This window comes from Echeneis naucrates, chromosome 23 (assembly GCF_900963305.1).
Source record: "Echeneis naucrates chromosome 23, fEcheNa1.1, whole genome shotgun sequence".
In the NCBI taxonomy this organism is placed as follows: Eukaryota; Metazoa; Chordata; class Actinopteri; order Carangiformes; family Echeneidae; genus Echeneis; species Echeneis naucrates.
This window is the reverse complement of record NC_042533.1, coordinates 2,823,198-2,849,871: the sequence shown is the minus strand read 5'-3', so window position 1 is coordinate 2,849,871 and position 26,674 is coordinate 2,823,198. Positions and strand designations below refer to the sequence as shown.

Below are 26,674 nucleotides of genomic sequence, written 5' to 3'. Positions count from 1 at the left end.
TCTGAAGTTAATCTCGGTATAGTGAATATATTAGTGTTAAAGGAATTCTTTTAAGCAAGAAAATTCTCTATTGTATGATAATAGCAACATGATATTCTCTCAAAAAAAAAAAAAAAAAAAACCAACCTTAACTGAGAATCAGGCACCCAGGAGTCTTATTATCCTTGAGGTGAGAGCAGACAGGCAGACAGGTGACCATGTAACTCCACTCCTCCAGTCATGTTCATGAAGAGCTTCATGGCTCCGTCAGAGCCCAGACACTAAGCTCTTCATCTCTCCTTCCTCTGCCACCCATCAAGGATTTATCTCCTTTCAAACAGACCGCGAGCGGCATGTCAGCACTGCAAAGTCACGCAAGGGCAGCTCTCGGAGGGGTAACAGGGGAGCCAGTGCCGTCTGATTTCATATTTCAAAGCACAACATTCATGCCAAATCATCTTCCTCTCCTCGAACCATGCTAATCTGACATGTGATACATGCAAGCCCCCCCCCGCTCTCTCCCAGACCTTCCTGGATGATCCTCCTCCTGTGAGAGCATACTTGACTAATTCACCTCCAAGGAGAGATTGTTAGGATTGGACCCGACGCTGCAGCCTTCCTGAGGTGTAATTACAGCAGCAGACCTCAGCCTGCTGTTCTGTGCGTCTGCTCTCACTTGGCTCTTGGTTTCACTCTTAAAGGGTGTATAAGGGACTTCAGGAGAAGAAGGCAGGGAGAAGACTGGGGGGGTTGCGATTACCTGCAACTGAGAAGTGTCACAGTGAGAGTCACGTAAACTGACTTGTTGCTGTGCTTGAGCGAGTTTGTATTAAAGCTTAACTCTGAAGTTCAACTCCGAGGGAAGAAACCGTTGGAGCCTTATCAATGTATCGATCAGTAGCTGAACACTTTGCTTTTCTTAGCTGCCAGCTATGATGCACAGACTCAACCTTCACACTGTTTGAAAAAGTTTTTGTTTTAAACATCACCAACAAGATAGAAAAAAAAAAAAAAAACATTCTTCCTTATCTTGAGGGGAAAAAGTGTGAGTTGTGTATATATCAGCTCATAGCCACTAAAGCTAGATTCGATAACTTTGTTTTTGTTTTTGTTTTGTTAGCTTTTTTGTGGCAGTATAGACATGTTTCTGTCTTTTAAAAAGGTTATTAACTGTTTAACGTGTGCAGCAAAGACGAACAGCAGAGTAAGAAAAGATCTGGCTTAAATGTAGAAAGAGTCAACGGTGACAAACGCACTGAAAAAAAAAAAAACTGGTTCAGTAAATCTCAGCACATTTAAAAGTAAAACTTTCTAACAGGAGAGAACACAAAGTTTCTCATTTAAAATAACATTGAAACATTGAAACACATCCCAACCAATGAAATAAGCCTTCAGAGGAACTGACAACTTAATGGACATAGAGAATGATGTAATGTGAAGTTTAGAATAATGTGACACAACGTCCATAAATCTAACGAGATCTCCAAAGTGTCAACACACAAACACAATCCCTGCAGCATCTGGTGGCTTCACCTGAGAATAATTGAACATAATTGAACTGAGAAAATGGAGCACAAAGGCAGTCTAAAACTTTTAGCAATCACTGTGATCCTCAGCGGGGGAAGTGAGGCGTAATAATGTGACCACACCTGAGTCCCTGTGGACACATCAGCCATAACGGTGTAAATGGGGCGGAGGGTGCTGCTGTGGTTTTGATGATTTGTTTCTGGAGACTCGCACAAAAAGCCACAGAGAAGGGTGTTTGACTAACCACAAAACTCTGCACTTCATACAATCATGCAAAAAAAACTCACCCTGAAACAGATGAATGTCGCGGATGATTGAGAAAAATAACTTCACTCCTCGGAAAATGAAAACTATTTCTTTACTTTTTTCCAATCAAGACACATACTGTTGATTGTTGTTGTGTGAGTTGATGTCGCAGTGATTGTTGTTTTGTGCAGCTGTAGGTTTGTCATCACTGCTTTACTCAAGACTGTGATCCTCCCACTGTTGTGGTTTAGACCTAATTGTTTCAACAACGGCTTTAAAATCCTGACCGTTTTTTTTCACAAGGTGAGTCTCACCTTGAAACTGGTTTTGCTTTTCCAGGAGGAAGAACATCAACAGCTCCAGGTCTTTATTTTACACTCGACTTGTTTTACATAGCAGAGAAACCTGAAACATTTAAGAAGTTCAGTATATATTTGTGAATATTCTTCGTAGTACAATATGAAGGATCCAAAGTAGACATTCATTTGATAACTTAATCCATCCTCTGTGATCAGTTTGGTATTTCAGTGTGCTGCTCCGACAGAGTGTAAAACTGGCCACAAAAATCAGATTAATAAAGGCTAAACGGATTAATCATCAGACGGACATAGAACAGTTTTTCTGTCTGGCTCATGTTGGTTCACTGTGTTTGATGCTTATTTCAGTATTTGAAGTCTAAATACAGAGCAAGCTTTGATGCTGGAGGGGTTAAGGTTTCATGTGAAAGGTATTCGTGCGGATTTTGCTCGTTTGCGTGACGGTGAATGTGTGAAAGACACGATGAGACCTGCAGCCAGATGTGACTCTGACTCAGGTGTCGGTGTCTCTTCGTGGTGTAAAGCTGCTGGAATCGGGGTCACAGACAGTAATTGCACTAAATTCAGCCGGCTCATATTCATGCACCGAGACATACTTTGTCACGTCTCGCTGACATTGTCATGAAAATACTCGCCTCTTAGAAGCCTCTCTCCCTTTTTCTTTCAATTAATTCACATTTCTTTGAAGTCCTTATTGAACCCTGTTTTTTTAACCTATTTTTAAAGTAGTTTATATTTTACACTCAATTTTGTATTTGCTCTGATCCCTCAGACAAATACTGTATTAGGAGAGTTTATTGACTGATTCTGCTGTGTTGCTTGTCTTTTTTTTTTTGTTTGTTTCATCTGCTGCCCACCTTTTAACTTTAACATACTGAATATTTGAATGCTCCAGGATTAACTGGGAAAAGAGAAACACCAATTAATCTTCTCTTGTTTTTGGTGCACAAATGTGAGTGAGTGTGTATTATTAACTTGTGCGTGTGCAAAGTGTCAAATGGATTAATCGGTCGATTATTTTTCTCAATTAAGCCTTTTTCGCTGCAGACAATCTGACTTGCAGCAGGAAAAAGAGGCGTGAATAGTAAAGTTAATGATGGTTGGATTTCAATTAGCTGCCTCAGTTTTCAGGGCCTTGGTGTGCCTTGCTCACAGCGTTGGGACAGACCTGTCATTTATTTTATTAGTGACACTTTCAAAGTGCTGTAAAAAAAAGGCCTGTTGGTTAGTCTAGAAAAACATGACAACGCGGCAAATTGCACTCTTTATCTACTGTTAGGCGACTTTTCCAGAAAAAAGGTTTCCTCCCAGTGGGAACCGCTCACCACTTTGCAGCTTGGACAATAAAAGGATCTCTATTTTAGCAAAGCCCACCTTTGTAAGTAGAGAAAAGTCTCCAGGTTTGTGTTTGTGAATGGAACACTGACGAGGAGAAGAAGAGAACAACACACACCTCCCTTTTTAATTTTTGTTTTAGTTGAGTCAGGAGTCTTTCCTCTGTTTGCTGAACTGTTTTGGTTATTCATAAGCTATTGGCACATAATATCAGATGCCGATACTACAGATGCTCCGACAGACAGACCCATAACAAACACCAGAGAGGCACATGGGTAAACAAACCATGGCGCATTCCTCGCCCCTGTCTGCTCTTGTGTTCCCGGCTCGCTGTATGTGGTGCGCAGACATATGGTGACCATCTGGGCTGACCAGGGATGTCAGAGTACTGTGACCGAGTGTTATTTGAGGTGGGGGGGGGCAGGTCGCGTTAACTCCTTCATCAGCAGCTAGTGATTGAGAGAGTAGACGTCTGACTGTTTTTATGAGCCAAAACGAAAACACCTCTCTCTCTCTCTCTCTCTCTCTCTCTCTCTCTCTCTCTCTCTCTCTCTCTCTCTCTCTCTCTCTCTCACAGATGTACTTCAGCACTCACACAAACTTGGCTCTTCACTTCTAAGAAGAGCCGAAGTTTTATCAGAGATTTCAGTAGCTTAATGTCACTGAAAACAGAAAGTCTGGGGACTTGACATTTTCTGCAATGGGGATTTGTTACTCTTCATTGTTGTTTAAAAAAATAAATAAATAAGACCAGTGTCTCCCTGCAGGAAAAAAAATAATAATAATTGTCTTTCACTCTGCAGAATCGGTGCAGACCATAGTTGCTTTTCTCAGCTAACTTAACTTACCATGATGATTAGAAGTAAAGGGAAACAGCTTGACTGGCTCTTTCCAAAGGTAAGCTGGCCGCAGGTGGTGGATTCACTCTGTCTGGGTGGATGTGACGGCACCATCAGTCATCTCATCTCCTCTCTTGAACAAAGGGAACATTTTGAAAACGTAATTTTTCCAGTCAGAAAATATTAACCCGCCGCAGTGTCACCATGTTTAGTTGTGGCTTGTGATACCGAACACGTTGGTAAAGATAAACCCTCGGCCATAATGAGACCGCGCCCCACGAATCTTTCTACGAATGGTACCATTTGTAGAAAGTAGCGTTATCCGTCACCGTTGCAGTATTTTTAATAAATGACATTGTATTTTGCTTCAGTTGAAGGCGAGTCCCATCATGATGCTGGAGCTGGTCACTTTCCTCGAGGCCCTCAGGAAGGACAGTTACTCTGGACGTCTTGTCTCCTCCTCCCTTCCCTGTGCTCAGAGCTTCCTCTTCTCCACGCATCAGTCACTTCCATCCTCATTAGCTGGCTCTTTCTGCATTCTTCAGGTCCAGTGTAGTTCGTCCTCATTGTTCTTTCACACGCTCTCGATAATTTCTGTCGTGCGCCTGCTCTTTCGTTGTGGTGCAATCAGAGCTCTGCGGCCCTGCTGGGACGTGTCAGATCATCGGAGGCCGTCCCCTGGGCGCCGGCCAGTCACAGCTGTGTAACCTCAGCCACTTCCCAACCGTCCACGACTGGCTGCAATGCCCCGCAGCCCGCTGACCTGTGTGCACGCTGCGTGGCCGCATCAGCCATGTCGCCAACCTTAACATCAAGACCAAGTCATATCGCCCCCAAATATAGAGCTGCCAGTCCAAATCTGTATGGAGCTTTTGACTTGCGTCACAACTATTGTCTTTGTTCAAAAGCAGATTTTCGTGCCTTGCATGTTAAAACTCCATCAGAGGAGAACGGACTGCTGCAGTTAATGGGTAAATACGTGTGCTTTTTACTAACCAGTAACAGATAATGACCATCTGCTAGGTTGTTCATCAGCACCGCCTTCATAATCTGGAGCTGCTTCCTTAACTCTGCAGCTCTCCTATTATAGTCCTTCCTTTTTGTGTCGAAAAGCTGAATTAATAGAGTCCAATCTCAATTTACCATCAGCTCGTTCATAAAAAGGGTGGAATAATGTAAATGGAAATTGTATTTTCCATTGTGATTAGTTCTTTATTGAAAAATGGGTTGTTTTTTTGTTTTGTTATGTGTTGTTGTTGTTGTTTTTTTTTTTTTTTTAGAGGTGGGGGGGCGGGTTGGGCTGGTGTTTTATCTCTGCTTCAAAAAGCCACAAAGTAATGATTTTCTAACAGTATTATGTTTCACTTATCAACCATCAGAGTCCCACACAGCCAAAAACAAAAAACAGACACACAGAAAGCAATAAATAGTATTAAAGTCGATCATTGTAGTCTCCTGCACTGATTTCCTCTTTAAATCCCCTTTCAAGCAAAAACAATTAAAATTTCATCATATTAAACATAACATATCACAGCCCAGAGTTGTACATTTTTCATCAAAGTGTTTACTGTACTTTGGGTGTGTCTGTGAACTAATAGCTGCTATAATGGTGGTTTCACATCAACATCTGAGTCAGAATCATAGATCTGCAGAAAACCAAAGGAACGTGAATGCCATGTCAGCGAAAGTCAGTGAGCACAAAGATAATAAATTCTGTGATGACTCAAAGTAAAAGTCAGCACCAAATTATGAGTGATTACTGTAGATTAGAAACCATCATATATAACAGCCAATAAAGTGTTGAAACTATTCCGTTTTTTTTTTTTTTTTTTAATCCAGACACAAGAAGCTGCTCAGATAACTGATAAACAGGTGGACAGTGTTCTCAAAGCTTTAAAAGCAACTTTCTCTTTAAGGCTACACATCAAAAAGAAACAGCATCATTGTGACAACACTTTTATTTTACAGGATAAAATCATCTCTAATCAGCCAGGTTGGTGGTTTTGTCATTTCCAGGGTTTCCATAGATGAAAAATGAATAAGAGGTGGTTTCCCAGGAGGGGGGAGAAGCGGTCTGAGTGTTGTTTTGTTGTGTTGTGGTTACCCTTCTGGAGCAGGAGGTTTAGGACCTAACCGGAGGGTACTTTGATATGACCGCAGGGCAGGATGAAGTCCGAGCCCTCTGTCTGGGCAGAGGCTGGTTTGCCTTTTTCTGCAGCCTCACTGCGCCCCCTCCCCTTTCTCAATCTTGGAATGGATGACCTGATCGATGACTACTGAGGGCTATTCGAGGGGTCTTTTGTTCGCGGTGCAGTGACTGATGCAGTGTGAGAACATCCTGCCGAACACGGAGAACAGATCAGGCTGTTGTACGGGAGCAGCATCCTAATGTGAGCTCATTACCCTTCCCATAGGGCGCGGGAACCAAATGTCAACATCGCCCCTGCCAAATTAGAATCGTGTTGTCTGAGTATGAAGGGGGGCTGACGGGGTGAGTGCTATTAATCCACCTCTTCACACCTGGTTCACTGTGAGATCTTGATAAAAAAACACGGTCCAGAAGAGAGCCCCCCTCACTTGTTACCTTAAAGATGACTGTTTCATCAGTTCCATATGAAACTGTCTAACTTTATTCCAGGAACCTAACAACACCTGATCTGCTCTCTCTCAGCAGGATGCTGCTGCTGCTGCAGCGGTCTGGTTGCATGCGCATAAACAAAACCGTCATAATTAATCAGATAATTCTTCTAAAATGAGCAGAAATGCTGCGACTGTGTGCCACTGGAGTGAGGCAGCAGACTGAGACAGCCCAAACAAAAGGCTTGATGTTAATCCTAATAATGTGACTGCGCCACAGTATCTTCAGCAGGATACTGATCTGCTGCTGGACCCGGCAGCGCTGACTCATATTTCATACTGGCCAGAGATTTTTGTTCCGACACACACAAACCTTTAAAGCCTTATTATTAACCCTTATTAATATAACCCTGCAGTTTTGGCTGCAACGCTGAGAAAGTCTGCAGATTAAGACTTTTAAATATTAAATCTGGCTTTCAGGCCAGTTCACCGGACACGTGTCAAAACCGTCGGCCTTAAAGTTTGGTTTGTTGCAGAGGCTGCTAGCTGGTGACACAAAGTGATAATCCTCCTTAGACTGGACCATCTCACTGTGAGCTCACCCTCGTACGCTGCGTCTCCTCCAAGATGCGTTCCCACATTTCCCATGAAATGCAGCTATTGTCTGTCTGACAATATTTATTCACACTGTCAACCACTTACAAACCTCGAGTCACACACTAAAAGGACACAACTTTGCTAAAATCCAGCTTTATGGTGATTTAAAAATATTGTTTGCTCAATGTTCTTGTGCCAATCTGCCTTTAAATTCAGTTTTTCCCTAAATCACTCACATTTCTGTTGAGTCTTTGTGGCCATTCTGTCGCCACTTTGTGAGCGTGTTTTGCAAGATTAGAAAAAGATGACAAACTCAAGATTAAGTTTGAATCGGTTCCATGTCAACACACACACAAAAGCAATTTGCTGGAAAAGGTAATGTGGGCCACAACTCAGGTGCCTGCTGAGCGGATATCTTCCCCCTCGTTTTAGAAATGCTGCTCTTAAAAGATCAAGGTTTTGTTGTTGAAAATTAAATCTTATTCTTTTTCTGTCATCCCCACAGTTGAACTAAAATATTCAGTTGGTTATGTTCGTGGCAGAATTTAATGTAGGATATGAAAATTTATCATAAACAATATGACAGAATACTGTAAATCGCAGACTGAACCCTCACAGGTCAGAGACCAGGTTTGAATTTATAAAACGTGGATAAAAGCACTGACAGACAGCGGCGTCAACGTCGGCTGCTGATTTAATTTGTGCCATGATATGGCCCCGTACTCTAGATGGAGACTGTAAATAAAGTACGGCATCTGGTGGGCACCTGCAGTCCATCTGGCTTGGTGTGATAAAGGGGCCTGAACGATGAAGGATTAGGCTTTTCATAATGCTGATGACTCTGGAGTCCGATTGAGCGGGAAAACAAAACAACCTTTGAAGACTGAGACGGCACGGCCTCGTGTTGTTTTTTTGCACTGTGCGGCGATACGGAGTGTATGGATTCATTACATTAAATGTCAGCGCTCGTATTCGCTCCAGTTCACTCCAATTAAGGTTGTTTCTGATGCTCGGTCTGCTCTGTTGATCCTGCACAGGACCGCAGAGTTGTTTTGGAAGGCCATCTGGTGCAATGCCTTGCGCCATAAAACAAATATGTCTCCTGTGATTGGTAGCTGCTCGACACATTTATTTAGCTCCACAAGTGGGCCAATTTAATAGATTAGGTCTGAGATTGTGGAGATGATAGTTATCAGGGAAGGTTTGACGTTATGTGCCATATGTCAGTGGGCTGGAGGGGTGCGACAGCGTTCTTGGTACTTTTCCGCAGTTGACATCTGCTTTACGTTTCTTTAATTTTTATAAATGACTTGTCTGACTTTAAAAAAAAAAAAGGTTTTCTCTGTAGCACCACACAGTGCAACTTTCCAGCCTTCCTAAAGCCCAAACAATAAATCTGAATGTGCACTTCTTTGGGTTTTCTTATTTCGTCTCTCGTTTATCATCTCACAACCCCTCAGATTTATCTTGTGAAGGTGCCTAATTCTTTTAATGGACACCATTGTTGAAACTCGCTCTAACTCAACCAGCGCCAACCTTTTCCCGCTGAATGCAGGACTTTATTGTCGTGTTGGTCCTGATGCTTATTGAATTACAGAGTCTGGGAAGGTTTTCCACTGCTGGTCACAGCTATTTGGTAAATTCTGTTTATGTTTTACACAGAATCCAGACTCAGACAGAAAAGAATTTAACAAAGCTACTCTCTGTGATTGCCCTGCTACGGAAGGATTTTTAGACTCTTCCCTAAATTTGAGTGAGTCTGATTGCCTTTAAATCCGGTCATAAAACGAGCTTTTATCAAACACCTTCACTTTCTTGTATGACCTTTAAGTGACTCTGTATTGGTTTTCACCCTTAATGGCTTCATCTGTCTTCTCTTTAAATCTTCTCCGTTTTATATCTTTATGACAAACGCTTTGTAATGTGGGTTTTGAATAGTGCTCTCTACATAAAGTTTATTATGGGGAGTGTTATTGTGGAATAAAGGTGTTAGCTTGAATGAATTTAGTATATTTGCACCTTCAGTTGCAGATATTGGAATGAAACACAGAGGAGGTCGTAGAACAGACAGCCAAGGGCACACAGACGAATCCAGAAAGAGACTGCAGTGATACATCTCAGTTTATGCTAATATGTAAAGGGGAGAAAACCTGCAGAGAGGATCGTAGCGAGGAAAACAAAGTTGAGAAACGGCTATTTTGTAGCAGATGGGCTTTTACTAGCTAAATCTTTCCAAGTAAACACATCTGCATGTGTTTTCATTCCATGGCCGGATATATTTGCTTGTTTTGATTTATTTGTAATGTCGTGAGGGCTCATCTTGTTGAGCGATATTACACTGGAGGAGAGGAGGAATTTTCATTGGAAGCAAGTGTGTGTGGAAACAGTTGGTTGTGTGAATAAATCAAAAAGTTTGGAGAAATGTTCAGGTGAGCGAGCAGCAGCCTAAGGGGAGCCATGCTAGCACCCCGCTGAGACCGAAGCACTCATCCTGCACCAGGAAATAACCTTGGATTAGTTAGAAACGTTGAAAAGTCTCTGATGTTATGGACTTGTTTTTTATGAGCGTGAAAGGAGAGAAGCAGCATCCAGATCTGAAGTTGTTCTTTTTAATCAAGGTAACCTGCTCTGTCCCGAAACCCTCTCGCTGTTTTCATGATTCAAACTAAAATCACACAAAAAGCAACGGAAATATATTTTCAGAATAAAGAATTTTTGTGACTAAAAGGATATTTTATCGATTTCATTTCAGAAACGACATCATCAAATAGCGCTCATATGTACGTCTCTTCAGGCTTCAGTGGGTTAAATGCAATAATGTTAAGTGACGATGTGCCTGGCGGTGGAGCGAACCATTAGGGATCATCTTGACGTAGGTGAAACTGTGCCAGAGCTTTTCTGTGCCATCTACCTTTTTCATACCAAGATCAGTCATGTCTGAGTCATCTCTGATATAAACCTTCCCACCAGAGAATCATATCTCAGTCTGGAAGAGTGGCGCTGTTCCAGCTCTCCTTTTACGTCTGTTGCAAAGTAGACCCAAGTTTTGTGCTACTTAAATGTTTTGTAAGAGAGGCACCAGGTTTATGTTCAGCTTTGATCTTCAATGAGCCGTATTCAATAATAACCGAGACCTACGTGTCACCCCTTTTAGGTGGAGGAGTGCTGGAGCTTCCTTTCAGAGCTGAAACATAATAGTAGTTCACTTTCAGAGCCTTTGTGTGCTGCAGAGTGAATGGGCAGACACCCAGCGGTGTGAAAGCCTGTGAAATAAATGTTTATTAGGGCACGGCTGGAACATGGCGGCCACACCAATCAGAGCTATTATCCATGTAGTTGTTGCTCAGTGATTACTGCAGCTGGTGAAGTCTGATATAATGAATGAAATCTTGCATGTTTGACTGGGGCATTTTTTATTCAGGAAGGCTTAATTCGACATGGTTACAGTATGTACAAGTATTAGTACTCTGTTTTGGACGTTTCTGAAGGCAACCATTAAGAAGCTTTCATGGAGATCATCGCTTGTTAAGATCAGAATTTTTTGGCCTCATTAGCTTCCTGTTTTGCCTTCTGTCCAAAAAACTACCCCTCCTCAAGTGCTACATAGGCATTCCTATTCAATCATATCTTCCCCTCAACCTTCTGCCATCATATTTTTGTGTATCTGAAGTGTTATTTATACAGTGTGTTATATTTAACTTATTATTTTAGGAAGTGGTAGGAGCTTCTGAAAAATATCATCCGTAACTTTCAGGCCCCTTCTTTTGTTATTTGTGCTCGGCCCACATTTTTCCTGAAGAGCACAAAGTGAGCTATATCCTGAATAGTGCCCTCGTTGGCCATTGAATCCCTGAGAAATGAATTTGTCTTATTCCGATTATGCCGCTGCATCGCTTGCTTCACATAAATAGTCATAAAGTCTGTGAATTCACTTGTTAATGTCACTTATACAGCGTTTCCCTATAAATTTCCTCTAATTGTTGAATGGTACTTTCTAAAACATACTGGTTAGTAGTAGATTTATTGAACTGAGCCAGGATGAGTTTTACCGCTTTAATGTGGACGACTGTGCTATTTCTTCTTTTAAAAGTGCAGTAGTGTCACTTTAACATACAGCGGGCATCTGTGAAGTGGTTACTACCTCACAAACATGTGACTAAATTTATGTGTCTCCCAGATTAAATCAACGACATGATCAAGCCTTGAATCATTTAAACTCACAGAGACACAGCAGGTCATTCCTGCTGTGGAAAATACCCAAGAGAATTTCACTTTGTGACACTCTGAGAGGTAAATATTAAAGTCAGTGAATATGTAAGACGACCTTGTGTTTAGAATATTTACCACCCACAGAATGAGTCCCCAAGGTCAAACCTAAATGTGCAATTTCCTATTTCGTTTATTCCATTGTGAGGCAGCTGTGCACTTCTGACGTGTTGCTCGTGAGCTGCATCAGATTCAGTTTTACTTTAAGTGAACAACAGCTTTGTGCGCTTTCAGGAAAACTATTTCAGTTAAAATATGTATCTGTATGCAGCTTCAATTTGTTACCAGTGTTTTCTCGCTAATAGCTTTAAGCAGAACATTTGTTTAACCATATGGCGATGCTTGATATCTGCATATGTATGACTGATATTGGAGCTGGTTAGCTGGTGATGTCAACAGGCCACGCAGTTCGTTATTGTTCTGAAACTACATTTGAAACGTGTAGGTCTGCCCAGTGGAACTGTATATAAATATATAAGGCTGGTTTTGCTCTTTCCTCTTGCTGCTGTGGGCCACGACTAACAGCTGGGCCATGGATCTACGGCTGACATTTGCAGTTAGCCTGTTAGGTCGGCTGCTTAATCATTTTGGCCGTTCCCTGCTAATGCGGTCTGAGTCCCAAGTACATTCATTCATTATTGATGAGGGAATAAATGTCTCTGTGGTATGCTACATGCAGCGATTACCCAACTGAATCATCCCCCACTTGATGAGAAGCCGTTTGTTGGATGACTGGTCGTCCACATGTATGCGGCTCTGGGGCTTAAAAACTCACAGAGTCCTCTCGTGTATGTGCTGCTTGCTCAGCCAATCGCCACGCCATTAGGCAGTAGTCGCCTGTTGCCGTGGCAACTACCTGTTAATATTCCAGCAGAGTTTTTCTCACCGACAAAGGGAGACCGCCACTTTTTTCGCTACAGAAAATCGATTGGACATTCCTGGAGAAAATAGGAGTGATGAGCCACGTGGTCGGGGCTGCGGCACCTGCACACGTCTCAGGCGGTGCTTCGTAGCGTCAGTGACCTCAATAACCTTGGCTTCTCGTTTCAAGTAAGCGAAGATCACTGCAAATGGCTGATGGCAAATCAGAGTGGCATCATTGTGATTCAAGTTCCTGCCATTTAGAAGGGATTAGTTGCCTATCAAACAGAGATAACATACATTACAAATCCCACTGTGCCCCAGGCTTGATCTCAGCCAGTCCAGACTGTCCCATCTCACACTTCTCCCTGAGTCTCTGAGGATAATTGACTCTGTTTCTCATACAGCAGGCAGAGAAATCTGCATACTTAGCTAATGATTATAATCATACACACAATAGAACGTCCGTGTGTTGCATTGGTGCACACATACACAACTGTATGATTCTTTTCAAATTGTTGCCATATGCACAGCTGGAACAATTATTTGACTGAAAGAAAATCACCAAATCTTCCAGTGATGAGGATTTCCTCCTTTACCCTGTTAAAGTAAACACCGTTTAAAAAATGTAGTAAGTCTGTAGATGTCACTTTTATGATACCATTTTGAACACCAAACCACTAATGGAGAAAATAACCTGCGGTCTAATTGATCATTAAAAAATAATCAGTGGTTATAAACCTTCCGCATCATGAAACGTCAGCGTTTCAGCGACGGCATTACTTTTGCAAAACAGACGTGAAATAAGTTAGATGGCATTGCTGTGGTGTCGCCATGAGGTATTGTCGGAATAATAATAAGATTTTCCCTTGAGTTATACAATGCAAATGTTGAATGTCTGGTAGAGAAATGAAGCCGAAACTCAAAATGTCAAGGTGTTCCATTAAACCTGCAGAGTTTTTCTCACAGCCTTATTGTACTGTCATCGCTGCTCCACAGTTTGGTTAAAAGTGTTTGGGGTGACTTTTGGACTCTCACATTCATCTCTCCTTTTTAATTTATGTATTTCTCCTTATTATTTTATTTTGGTCGGCCCTGCAGCTGACAGTCGTGTTTCCATTTCAGCTGAAGGATCACATTCTCCTTTGTCATCTGAAAGTTTTTCAGAAACCTCTGGACTGAGAGAGTGAGGCTTACAGGGTTTTCAGAATGTTGGCTGAGAAGTCGCTTCATTAACATCGTGGCATCTCTCGGTTTTAAAGTCGAGTGGCATCTCTGTTCTACGGTTTCCACCTGTGTGAGTTATTAATTGCTGTGATCTGGGCTTTATTTTGGCATGTCTTTTTCCTGCACAGAAAGCTGTCACGGATTATGAGTCTGTATGGCTCAATGTTCTCTGCATTATTTACGACGACTTGCATGAGCAGCAGTTTCTCTGCAGGAGTGACTGGAGGGAGTTGGGCACACTGCTCGGAGCTTCCAAAGCAGTCTTGTCCCCCTGACCCAGTCTCCGTCTCCATCACCCTGACAGCAGCAGAGATGTGGGGCGATTCAGAATAGAAAAGGCAGGTAACAGCTGTTTATCTGGGATTAGGCTGTTTGTGGAGTGTACGTGAATGTACTGCTGAGCTCATCCAGTTTCCTCTAAGGTCACATAGAGATTTGCTAGAAGTGGCAGAAATATGAGGTTATAAAACATGCCTGTAATGCCTCAGTCTCATGTTCCCTGTCATTTCTTTTTTCTTAAATAACCCGACTGTATCAGCATCCCCACCTCTTACTTTTTTTATCTTCTTGTCGCCAGACTGACTTCTTTCTCACCTCTGATGTTTATTACACAAACACCACCTAGGATCAAATATTCCTACTTTTTTTTTTCTGTGCGGAGAAGCCAAGTGTTGGTGAGAGATAACATGTAGAGGGAGTGGGAGGTGAGGAATGAGAGAGAGCTGCAGACTTGTTTATACGTCTTAATCTGACAGGATGAATAATTCAGCAAAGGGCTCCCCGGCACCCCAGAATTATATTAAAAGAGCAGTTTGGTCCGTAGGAAAAAATTTAAGGTTGGGGGAGATGAGGTCGGCTAGAACCAAAGATGGGAAGACTGTGATTACAGAGAGCACTGTAAATTATTCAAACCTGCCCCCCCCCCACTCCCCCAAAATAAATAAATAAATAAATAAATAAAACATACAAGTGCGGGATCTCCGGCAGAGGAAGCTATGAATGCCAATATGGTTTCAGTGATTAGAGGAGATTTCTCTGCTTCGCCCTGGGACAGGCGATAGAAAACTGACAGATCCCTTTTCTACCCAAGGTCTGAAGAATCCAGACTTTTCTATTTCATGTCAACCGTTCTGAAGTCCTCTTTCCGAGTTTTAACTACGCTTCTTTTTTCTTTCAGCTTTTCTATCCCTGAGCCTTTTTCAGAAGTGAGGATAGTGCAAAGCAAAGACTGTTTACTCTTGTTTGGAAAAAGATGCTTCACTCCCACTTCTGCTGCATAAACCCTGTTTATTCATGGAGCAGATGCACTCGACTTATTGCTGTTAGAGATTAGAAACTTAAAGCTGCTCTAATCAGTATTTTTTAAATGAACAAAAGGCTACTTGTATGCAAAGGATGTTACTCTAAGTTACAAACTGGAGCAGCCATGGTTTCCAGAGCAAGTTTAAGGGAAACCTCCCTGAGCTTGTCTTGGACAGAAAAATCAGACCTTACCTGGCTCAGTACAGCACCCAGGTCTTGGTCCAGATCGAGGTTGTCTTTCACTAAATCCCTCAATTGAAAGTTGCGTTGTATAAAAGCATCTGCCAAATGAGCCAGTGTAAGTTTGCGCCTCAGTTTCAGAATCGTTACACATCCCCTTGTAAGAAACCCACAATGAATTATCGCCCAGTCCCTCTTCAACTTTATACATTTGCTTCCTTCTCGTCACAGCCGACAGCCGTTTTCAGATATTTTTCTCAGGAGTTGCAAGAGGGCAACACGGGTGTCCAGAAACAAAACTGCAAATGAACGTCAAATCAGCAGCTGTTTCACTTTTCCCCACATGGCCAAAAAAACACTAAAGTCAGATACTAAACAACTTTCTTCAATCTTTAATGCAATGTTCAAGTTCATTTCAGGGTTCCCTTCAAGCAAATTATAGGCAAGACTTCATTCGACTTTTTAAAGCTAAAAGCATTCAGCATCACATTATAGCTTCCCCTTGGTGGCATCCCGCAGCCCTGTTTGTCTCTCCCTGATAAACGTTATGTTTTTATTCATTTCTTCAGTGACTTGCACACGTTCTTGCTCTGTTTCCTTCAGTAAAATGACCAGTATTTTAAGAACAAAAGCAGAATACTGAAGAATAAAAATGGCATTATATTTTTGAGAAGTCATGAAGCTAATTCCAAGAGCAACATTTCAGGGTGAAGCAGCTCCCGACTACTCCCTCAAATGAATAATGTCTTTTCTCTTCCTATGAACGGTTGCCAGGTTTCCCCAAATCAGTCAAATCTCTGTTCTCTTTTGAATACAGATGTGGTTAAAAAATAATCCAAACGCATCAGTTTCTGTTTCAGCTTCAAATATTTCACCTAACTAATCCCATCTGAGACACACCCTAATTGCAGCTGCTCCATCAATACTGCTCGGCGGTCATTCAGCAATGGAAAAAGCTGCTAAAATAATTATTGTGGGATCTAAAAAAGAAAAGTTTAAAAAAAAGGCTGACCTCCCCGGAAAGGCTGTGGGAGGAAGAGGGAGTGGGGCACGGACTGGGGATTACTGGAATTCTTGGGCTGGACACTGTGGGAAGAATCCCTTCCATTCTTTACTTTCTGTGAAGGAGAAAAACTTCCACAAAATGAGTGTGCTGCATGCGTCTTTTGTCTTATGTGCTGGTATCAAACGCAGACAAATTGACCGAGTTCCTCCACGTTGCTCTCGCTGTTTGTTGGGAAACGCCGTATCCCAGTGCGCTGTCGTTAGGATCAGCAGGGAATGGCTTTCCATTCTCCTGTAGCGAGAAGAACTCTGCATCTCTCACAAGCCGAGCTGGCTACAGTAACAGCACCTAAATGGATTAATACTCTTGAGCCAACATTATTTGCTGCTCATTGTTTGCAAGAAGGGGGGGTGAAGGGGGACAACACACACACACACACACACCTGTGATCACTCCAAGATGTGTGAAATGGAAATACAACAGTGCTCATGTTCATGTTCAAGGTCAGAGGTAACAAATCTGTCTCCCATCCTAATCGGCCCAATCACAATCAAGTTATGAAGCAGGGTGGGAGATAAAGTCGAGATGAGAGTGATTTCTGGGCTAAAATTACGCACTTGGAGTTGTGCAATTGTAATGCTGATCGAAACCTTTGTGTCGGAGGCTTGTCAGGCAGAGTTCTGCTCATTAAAATATTCAGTTGTTCACCCCAGATGGTGATAAAACAAAAAAGTGGCACAGTGTGTTACTAACCTGAAACTTTGTGTCTTTGTTTAAACCTCTGAGCGAATGTTTGCTCTGCTACAGAGCAAACAAATGCTGGCTGTATATGAGATGGATGAGGGTTTTTAAATATCCAGTCCATCAACTCCACTCTGAATATGCTGAAAGTGCTGATTTGTGTTTTTTCGCCCCCCACTTCCTCCACTTCAGCGATACTTTGCATTTCCTCCACGTTGTTCCACAGATGGTGATTGATTTGACATCTGCATAAAGCGAAAAACTGAAATGTGCTGCTGAGGGAAACTTTGGGTGGTTTGAGGATTCGAAAGCTTCACCTCTGTCTGACTTCTTGCGTTTGCTGTGTGTGTGTATAGGTGTGCTGAGCCTGCCAGAGAGTCTGAACCTGCACCGGGACCAGCAGCGCTCCGGGAGGGGCGGAGAGGGTCATGGATACAGTCAGGCCGAGCTCCGCACGCTGGAACAGTCGCTGCTCGCCACCCGCGTGGGCAGCATCGCTGAGCTGAGTGAGTGTCTTCAACCATCATTAACAGAACAGAATATATTTTTTAATGTGTATGGAATCAATGAGCAGAAGCAAAAAGTTTTAGCGTTCGTTATTCTGGCATTTTAAAGAATCATGCACCCGGCACGATGTGTGCGTGACCAACTACATTGTGTGTATGTTTGCTGTGCTGTTGCTTTACATTTCTTTACTTCTGTTGCTTGAGTGAGTAGAACGTGACAAAAGAAGCGAAACGTCTTTTACTCTGTAAATGAACAGCTGGAAGAATTGAGGGGTGAAACTATTCGGCAGGATAAAATCGTACAATAATGTAGAATAACATATCAACCTGCATCACGACTCTGATGAAGGAAAGTTGGTGGTGTTTTGGTGTGTAAATACTAATTAGATGAGACTTCTGGGGGAGAACACTGATAATCCACAGGAGGAGCTGATGACATTTAATTGCTCCTTGTGGCATTTCGGGGAGAGGGGGGGGGGCATTTATTACCATTTTGAAGTCATAACTGATCACATCAGATAATATTTAGTTCCGTCTCTCCATTTGGCATTTTTAATTTTTTTGTCTCATACATCTCTGCTGTGAACGTCAGGCAACCACAGACTTTTATAGAAATATTCATTCAGCAGCTCGTACGACGGCTCTTTATGTACTCATCTGCTCACCTTTAGTAAACACTCAAAGTCAGATAGTTATTTATCGCAGACTAAAACCTGCTGAGAGGAAATTAAGATGATAATTTGAACTATCTGTACTTGGGGAACTCAGTTTAAATAGCAATTCAAATGCTCTTTCTCAACCTTTTCCACCCTGCTGAAATTAAATTCTATAAATTCTTATGAGTTCTGTTAAATTAAAATTGGAATTTAAATTGTTTAACTTGAAAATATTGAATATTGGCTTGAAGTATTAGCAACTTACGGCTACAGTGATTGGTCCACACAATAGTTTTTAATGATACTGCAATGTAATTCACCATCCAGCACATTATAGATGCAGCAGTAATTGTTCTGCACATTAAACCTGATCTGTTCCACGACTTATTTCCTCATCCATTTTCCAAATAGTCCATTAGCATGAAGGAATGAGCACTCCCCATCCCTGTGGGCTGTCATGGTGGTCTGAGACCGACCCACCCCCCCTGACTCTCCCCCCGCTGCTCAATTGTCCGTTCACCCCTGCCTTCATCCATCTCTCCCAGTCTGCAGCCAGGAACTGTTCTCCTACAGCTGTTCTAACACCTGGTTCAGTCCTGCACGGGGACCTTCAAATCCAAAGTCACCGCCTCAGAGCCTTTTAAGCTCAACGTGAAAGGAAAGGCTCCACTTTAATTCTGACCCTCCTCCTCCTCCCCCCCCCCCGGTCTCATACTAGATCCTGCCAAGAGGTATTTGCATGTGTGGCTGTTGTTTGTTTGCATGTGTGAGCGACCGTCCCCGCGGCTCATTATAACCCACGGTAATTTTCTGTGCGTCATCTGTTAAAATAAGAATGTATCGTCTTTTGTTGTAAATGTTATCACCAGCATATGTGTACAGTCACATTAGTGATTCACCCTGCAGGCTGTTTGCCGCTAACAGCTGTACTAGCATGAAATTTCCAAAAGAAAAGATACATTTATTACATTTACTGTGAATTATTACACAAGATAACCCTGTTACCGGCACCAGAACTACTGCTACAATATGAATAAAAAACACGAGAAAGGAGGTTTTCTTGGACTGAGCCAGGAGCCGGAACACAGTGTGACAGTAATTAGATAAATTTGCCATGTTCATTGTTCGAATTTTTCCTTCTCTTTTAAAATACTTGAAGATTTGCTCCACTGGAAACTTGTCTTGAATATTCTTGAAGTTTCTGTTCCCTTTGGATCTGAAAAGTTTGTAGCTTGTACTCAGAACTGAAGGATCGTCACTGTTACTCTGAACCCGTTTTAATTACGGAAAAGGCATTAAGCTGTCAAGATCGCTCTGTATCTTCAAAAATATACCTTCATTTTTAGTACATATATGAACGTAACTGAGTCTTTCTTTGGAAATCAGATTTTGGACTTCTGCCCATCGTTAACTGGAGAGTAGCAGCTTGTTGTGTTGTTGCCGAGCAAAAAAAAAAAAAATCTGCATTTGTTATTAAGGATTTCGAAATGAGTTGGTTTTTATTAGCAGTTAGAGGGCATCAGAAAATGCATTGATTAGTGTGTCTTTATTGTAATTTCAATGGCCTACACTCCCTCACCTCCCCACTCTTTGGATTATTTTGTAAAACTATTCTGAAAACATAGAAAAACCTCTCAGCCGGGAGCTTTTCTGGTTGGTTAGCTGTGTTATACATAAGTCCATCTGATCCATGAGGTATATTCACACCCATTTTCTCCTGACCTGTTCTGCTCATTATTTGACTGAACAGTCTCAATACTTCGGCGAAAAGAGAAGATCATAGAAAATCTCTGTCACCAAGTGACAAAATGCAAAAAAGAAACTTTCACCCTTCAGCTCCGCCTTTTTTAACTTACATGTGAACCTTTCTGTCTGATCAAATAAATTATTCTGTACATCCACAGCAGGAACACACCACGAAGACATCAAGTGTGAAAGCAAATAAATAAGTAGACTTCCTCTAATTACTGTTTTAAATGCAAATATGCATTCAAAAGCACCTCTCCTGTGTTTTCGCCTGCTAATGCAAACGTATCAGTTCAAAACATTAAAGGCATTCTGCTTCTGCAGCAACGGCTGCTGTTTGATTCCTGCTCCTCGCACCGTGTGTGCGACTCCCTCTGCCGCACTGCCTCAGCTGGGCCTCCTCACCTCCAGGGTCAGCCAGTCAAACGCTTCCAGACGTCGACATGTGGCTCTCCATGCAGCCGCTGCCAAACGCTCGCAGACATTTATGGGATTTCAGTGGGTTCGGTGGCGCGGCTTCCTCCTCACGTGGTGACGTGAACAGATTGAAGCGCAGTGTACAAATTACAGGATGACAACTGTGGATCTGCTTATCAAGTGCAAAATGACCGCATTAAGGGGTTGCTGCTTCTAGCATGTTCTGCCATCTGCCTTTGCGGGTGCCTTAAAGGAGCAGATTTGCTGCTGCTTTTTCATCTCATCTCAGCCATTTTTATTATAACTACAGACAGATTATTTATCAAGCTGCTGTCACTGGAAGTGCTGCTTATGTCTAATCAGCCCCACCGACAGACATATTAGAGGCTGGTCATATTCTGTATTTGGCTATTAAAAATCTAACCCAAACAATGAACAGTTATTAATAACATATTTATTTGTGGGTCTGTGGGCTTCCATTTGGAGCCTCCGGTTTGAAAATTGGCTGTCAGCCGTCTATTCAGAGGAGAAGGTGGAGCCGAGGAGGAGTGAGGGATGGATCTGACCTTCTCTGTACTCCATCTTGTGTGGTACAGTCTATCAGTCACACTTTAGCCACGCCCCCTAACGCCACATAACTGGCTTCATGATCTATTGTCCTCTGAACAGGGCAATATTTTAAACTATGAACATCATGTAATATTGAAGAAGACTTGAAACTAGAAACTGAGACCATAAACTCACTATGAAGACATTTACTGCAGGAGTAAATTAAGAAATGTAGTAGAAGTTGGGCCATTTTCCCGTATACTTATACAGATTTTTATTTACAACCTTATCATTAAATAGGAGTGCAGGGTTAAGGCTCTTGAACAGCCCTGGAGTCTACACCATCTTTTATAAACAGGCAATTCTCCCAAATGATCCCAAGCAGATTTTCTTGTGTTTGAGTGACATTTGCTAAAAGCTGCAGAAATCCAGCTGTTTTAAAAAAAACTGAGCTTCATAGAGTTGACCAGAAATTGCATCAGAAACAGAAAGGGAATAAATGAGCTGTGCCACAGACAAGGGAGTGAGAGTCAGAAATTTGAATTTTTATGGGATTTGTTGACAAAAAGCAAAAATGTAGACTACGCCCCAGCGTCATGTTCTGAGGGAGGCTTGCATGCAAGTGGGAGAAGACAAGCGAGATGTATTTCACTGGATTTGAACAGTTCACGTTTAATCATTATTCTGAGGGGCGCATGGTCTTCTACAGCAGTGCTGTGTTAAACGCTGCAATAAAACAGCTGTTAACAGGACAGAATAACAAGGTAGTGACCCGTTTCATTTTTCGGGGGTTCTGTGTGTCATGCTGTTATAATAAACAGTAGTCTTTCCTAGATCTGGTTTTCTGTGGTGTTCCTGAAGCGTGAGTCTGCCATTGGATCAGCTGAAGTATGAGTCAGAGCAGCAGAGGGTAGATAAAAAATGGCAGTTTTCCTACAAGGAAGTCTTAGATAAATAAATAGCAGTGGTTATTATATGTCAGAGACATGTAATGCTGTTTTCTGTGCTGTGTAGAAATCGGTCCTCCACCTTATATGTATATATATAAATATAAAAATAGGTGGTTGGGAAAGACGTGCAATGAAAATGTTTTGAAAATGCATTTCGGTGTAGCACAGCAAAGTCTGAATAAGCCTCAAAACCTCAAGGGTGAAAGCAAAGCTGAATTATTTCAAAAGCAGCTGTTGAAAATAGAAGCACACTGACTGCTTTTCTGCAGCAGGTAAAATGAGACTGTCCAACAAGCTACTAATGGACTTTGGGGATGAACTCTTTTGATGAGACATTTACAGGTAAGCATTAGACGGCAATTAGTCTGAGAACTTCTGTCAATGGCACGCACATCCTCCACAGGCTGAGAGCCTTTGGTGAGATGTAGTCACAGTTCACAAAGCAAACGTTTAATGCTAAAAGAATCTGTTAGATTTAAAATAAACCCAGTTTTCATGCCAGTTCTGTAGATATGGGACCTCCTGAGCATTAGTGCTGAGGGCAAGAGTCTCAACGTTTGTGTTGCAAACTGTTCCGGCAGTGTTTCTGCTGCAGCCAAGGACACCAGGTTTTCCTGTTTTTGCACATTACAGAAATCAGGTTACTGTCAAAATGTAAGAATAAGCAGATTCCCTAAGTGTATGCGAACGCCCACGCCTGCGGCATCCGATGCATAATGTGGAGCAGAGGCCGATAGAGGATGTCAGTCATCTCAGGATGGGGAGGGGAGGCTGGTCAATGTGCAGTAATTACTCTAATGTCTACAATAAGAAATAATGTGCTAATGATAGGCTCACTTAAGATGCGACACGCATGACACGCATCACTTCTGGGATCACAGTAAGGACAGGAACAAATCGATGACAGGAAGCAGGCGCTTCACCGTCGGACTCTGTGTCCCCACGTGAAACATTTAAGATCAACACGGCTGTCGACACGCTTAGATTGTTTAAATTAAGATAAATTGGAACCTATTAGCTCAATATGTGAACAATAAACAAGTACGCTCAAAAGTAAAGCAGCCACAAGGAGCCAATTGTCAGGACAATTTCACACCCGACTCGCTCAGTAATTAATAGATAATTGAAGAGGCTGCTAAAGAGCAACATGCATCACTATATCTATAATTTGTAGAAATAAAAATAGAAATAAGTATTTGATTTCTGAGGTCACCATTATCTCCCTGCTCATCTCGCACACGCTCATATTTCACGTCTTTGTCCAAGCGACGAGGGCAAATCGCAGGCAGCAGATTTGGACAATTGATGCCTTAGATGTCTCCTGACATTTGGCTGTGAGGAATAACTGTCTTCATGTTTGCCTCCATGTGCAGCGTAACTTGCAGACTGTCGGACGTATAGGCGCCGAGCTGACATATTGTGACCAGGTGTGACAGAGAGAGGTCGTTCGTCTGTCAGCGCAGCGGCGGCCCCGTTGGGTCAGTTAGCAAATAAACGGCGTAACATAATCCATAGCAGGCCTCAAACAATGGGGCCCCCCCATTCTCGAAGCTGGGTGTGCCTCTACCACAGAGCGGAGCAAATATTTGAAGTATGAACTCGGGATATTTTCTGAAATCAAACCTCACATTTGTCAGAATTTGTGCTTGCGAGCTTTACTCTGCGAAATGGTTATCGGCAGCGACGCTGGTCGTCACTCCCCAGGTGGACTCACAGCCTGAGGAGTCTGGCATCACTGTTTGTAATTTCATTTCATATCCAGCCTCAACGCTGCTAAGCTGAGGGCAGCGAGATGGTTCCAATTGAATTATTTTGTAAAATATTATTGTCCGTTTGACTGTATTGTAAACAAAAACACTTTCAGATTTAAATCCAGCCAACAGGAGGTTTGGGCCAATGTGTGATAATACCAGAGCATTTCTTCTTCTTCTTTCTGCTTTGCTCACAGTACATTGGTTTTTGACCAAACTTTGACTTGCAATAATATTCAGTATTTCCATAATATTGTGTCGCGATAATATCTCACATTCAGTGTTTTGACCGGGCTGTAATGGGACATTGGAGGTCAGGATATTCCACATATCAAATTCAGATTCTTTATCGAATCTTATCAACTTTTCCTCTGTGAATCTGCGAATAACTGAACAAAGGGGTGAATAATTCTGAGGGCGCATGAACCAGCACATTTTAGCCTGTGATGTCTGTCATTTCAGGCAGCAGCCACAGATGTATTTTGTATTTCTCTTTGCATATTAAAAAAAAAAAAAACAGCAGAGAGGAGATGGAAGATTCAACAGATTCATGAGAATCATAGTTACATCGAGGTCTGTTTCATTCTGGAAAACCAGGTCTAAAGTGGAGCCGGCTATCAGAACCCATCTCTCATCAGCACAAGTGTAGTACTGTAGTATTAACCTGCACGTTCAGTTACCATAGTAACCGCCGGGGTTGCCAGATTCAGCCGGGAAAGAAACCTAAAGGATTGCAACATATACATGATACACAAACAAATTCATTTGTCTCGTTTAGCTCTCTTCTTATGATGACTAAATAAAATAATTATCGTTTTTAGTGGTATGATCATCTGTTGATGCTCATAACAGGCTTTTGCTCGCTCCGTATTTTCCCTGGCTGACAATGGCCTGCTTGAAAAATGAGTCATCGTGTATTCTGCTGTGCACAGACAGAGAAGAAAAGGGCTGAGTCGTTTTCGACAAATGGAGGATTCCTTCCTCTCCTCGGTGCTCTGCTTGGAGAGGGATACAGAAGATTGCACAGCACAGGACTTCATCTGCCCTTTCCGAGAAGTGATTTCTTACTCAATACCTGACTAACTATCATTTTGGCTGGCGTCTGCTTGTGCTTGCTTTATGTCCACACGCCTCCACATACAGGCGTTATTATCATGATAAATGATGGTTAAAAAGCATACCCTTCCTATTCATTTTTAACAACATTCATTTCTACGAGATTTCATTAAAATCACTGCTGGTTAAAGCTGTGACTCAGACAACCCTCCTGTCGTCTGTGTTCAATTATCCCACACTCACTGTGAATATGGGATAATGGGATAGCTTCAAACACAGGGCCAAGGAGATTCACATGGAGGTCTTACATTTCATCTGGAGTCCATCAGTTCTATTCTCATTTTTAATTATATTAGAGCTAAAATACATCTCCTACTTGGCCATGCATCATCTCTCCTGATCTCAGAGGTCTGACCCATTTCTCAGTCTGAAGGATGGTAAGGTAAAAAAAAAAAAAGATAAATTAGTCATATTTACAGTTTTTTTTTTTTTCCTGTGAAGTTGATGAAAACTCACAAGAACTATCATCTGTTCAGCAAATGACCAGATGGAGCCTCAATCGGCACATTTTGACCACTTAGATTACCAGTGACTGTCCTTTCCAGTGTTTCACTAATGGAAACGTCAGAGTTGAAGGGAAAGCGTCCTGCTGCCATTGTTTTCCTCTTCACTCTCTCTTTCGCATCATGACGGTCCATTTCAGGGTCATTGTCATTAAAATGAAATGAAATAAAATTGTTGTTGAGCTTTAAAGATGCGGTGGGCTCATTCAGTCACTGGACCAGGGAACATCTGTTTCCTTATCTGCCTCCTGCCATCTTTTAGGAGGACAGCGAGGAAACACAAACAACACACCGTACATTCCCTTCGAAAACACAACGCGCACACACACACACACACACGCATCTCACAGGGCTGGAGAATCGTGTTACTACACGCTGCAGTAATTACGCGAGGCTGGACTCATTATTGTATAATGGTTTAATGTCCCCGAGTACCTGCCACAAGATCCTGCTCACTCAGTGCTGCGAAGATGAAATTGGAGATTAAAGCTGCTTGAAGAGCAACTGGTGTATTTTTCAAAAAGATGTAAAACCGTTGTTTCTGAATCACTCAGATATATTCAGATATAACTGTTTCTCAGTTTGCGTTCTTGTGTTGATCACGTTGAAAAGGTCAAGCATAATGAGCATGATTTGGCCTATTTCAAGTTCAAATGACATTAATATGAAGGCTGTGTCACTTATCAGAAATTTGTGAGTATGAAGCAACCCAGTTGACTACAGTTACGTAAAATCAGTGCAGCTGAAACAGTCACTGTTATTATCTAAAGTTAATGTCAGTTACTGAACCGTTGGCTCTGACCCCCTTCTCCTCCGGCTCTCTGCGTGGAGCCAGAAATCCTTTGGATCAAGTTTTTCTAAAATCAAATCTTGTCAGTTTGGCCTTCAAACTTCTCACTGGTTGCATCTGCTACCATCTTTGTGTCGCTGCAGTTTAAAATGAAATTTGTTTGGTGTGTTCTGTCTCTGTAAGTCTTAGGAAGCTTAAATCTTAAATGTTTGGAGATGATCCAACTTCATCATACAGTGGGTGGCCAGCTACAAAAGTCAAGCCAGTATTGACTTTGCTTTCTTACAATTCTGCTGTTCACCTTGGGACTCCATTCAAAAGCATAACTGGCTGTTCTTTATCTGTTGACAAAATTTCTAAGGACTGACAAATAAAAACAAAACACAAAGGAAAAACAAGGACAGACGGCAGATGAAGATCTCAGTAGTTCACTTGCCAACTGAGATTACATCACAGGGTGACTTCGCTGGCAGCAGTGGCAGGGGAACAAACCAGCCAGCAAAACACTCAAAAAAATGACCCATCACACCCAAACAACTGTGTTCTCCGTTTTTACACAACCAGAACAGCAGTAAAGTGATTGAACTGATCATGCAATGTCAAACACTGGAGCCATTTCAAACTGTAATGATGCCTGTTTCATCTTCTTAAGAGGTTTTTTCCGCAAGCACGCACAATGAAACTGAGGAC

The 26,674-nt window shown here is 42.1% G+C and overlaps 1 protein-coding gene across 3 annotated transcripts in view; it reads left to right on the top strand.

Annotated features, from left to right (window-relative positions):
• LOC115036732 (ankyrin repeat and BTB/POZ domain-containing protein BTBD11-A) overlaps positions 1-26,674 on the top strand; it is a 126,361-nt gene that overhangs the window by 68,744 nt on the left and 30,943 nt on the right. For 2 of the 3 annotated variants that reach the window (XM_029495052.1, XM_029495050.1), the window contains exon 2: positions 17,357-17,506. In XM_029495052.1, the coding sequence (XP_029350912.1) occupies positions 17,357-17,506 (150 nt within the window). Of the gene's footprint in view, positions 1-4,765; positions 4,789-5,841; positions 5,856-7,792; positions 7,814-17,356; positions 17,507-26,674 lie in introns of all 3 variants that reach the window. The other variant, XM_029495051.1, reaches the window with a different exon arrangement.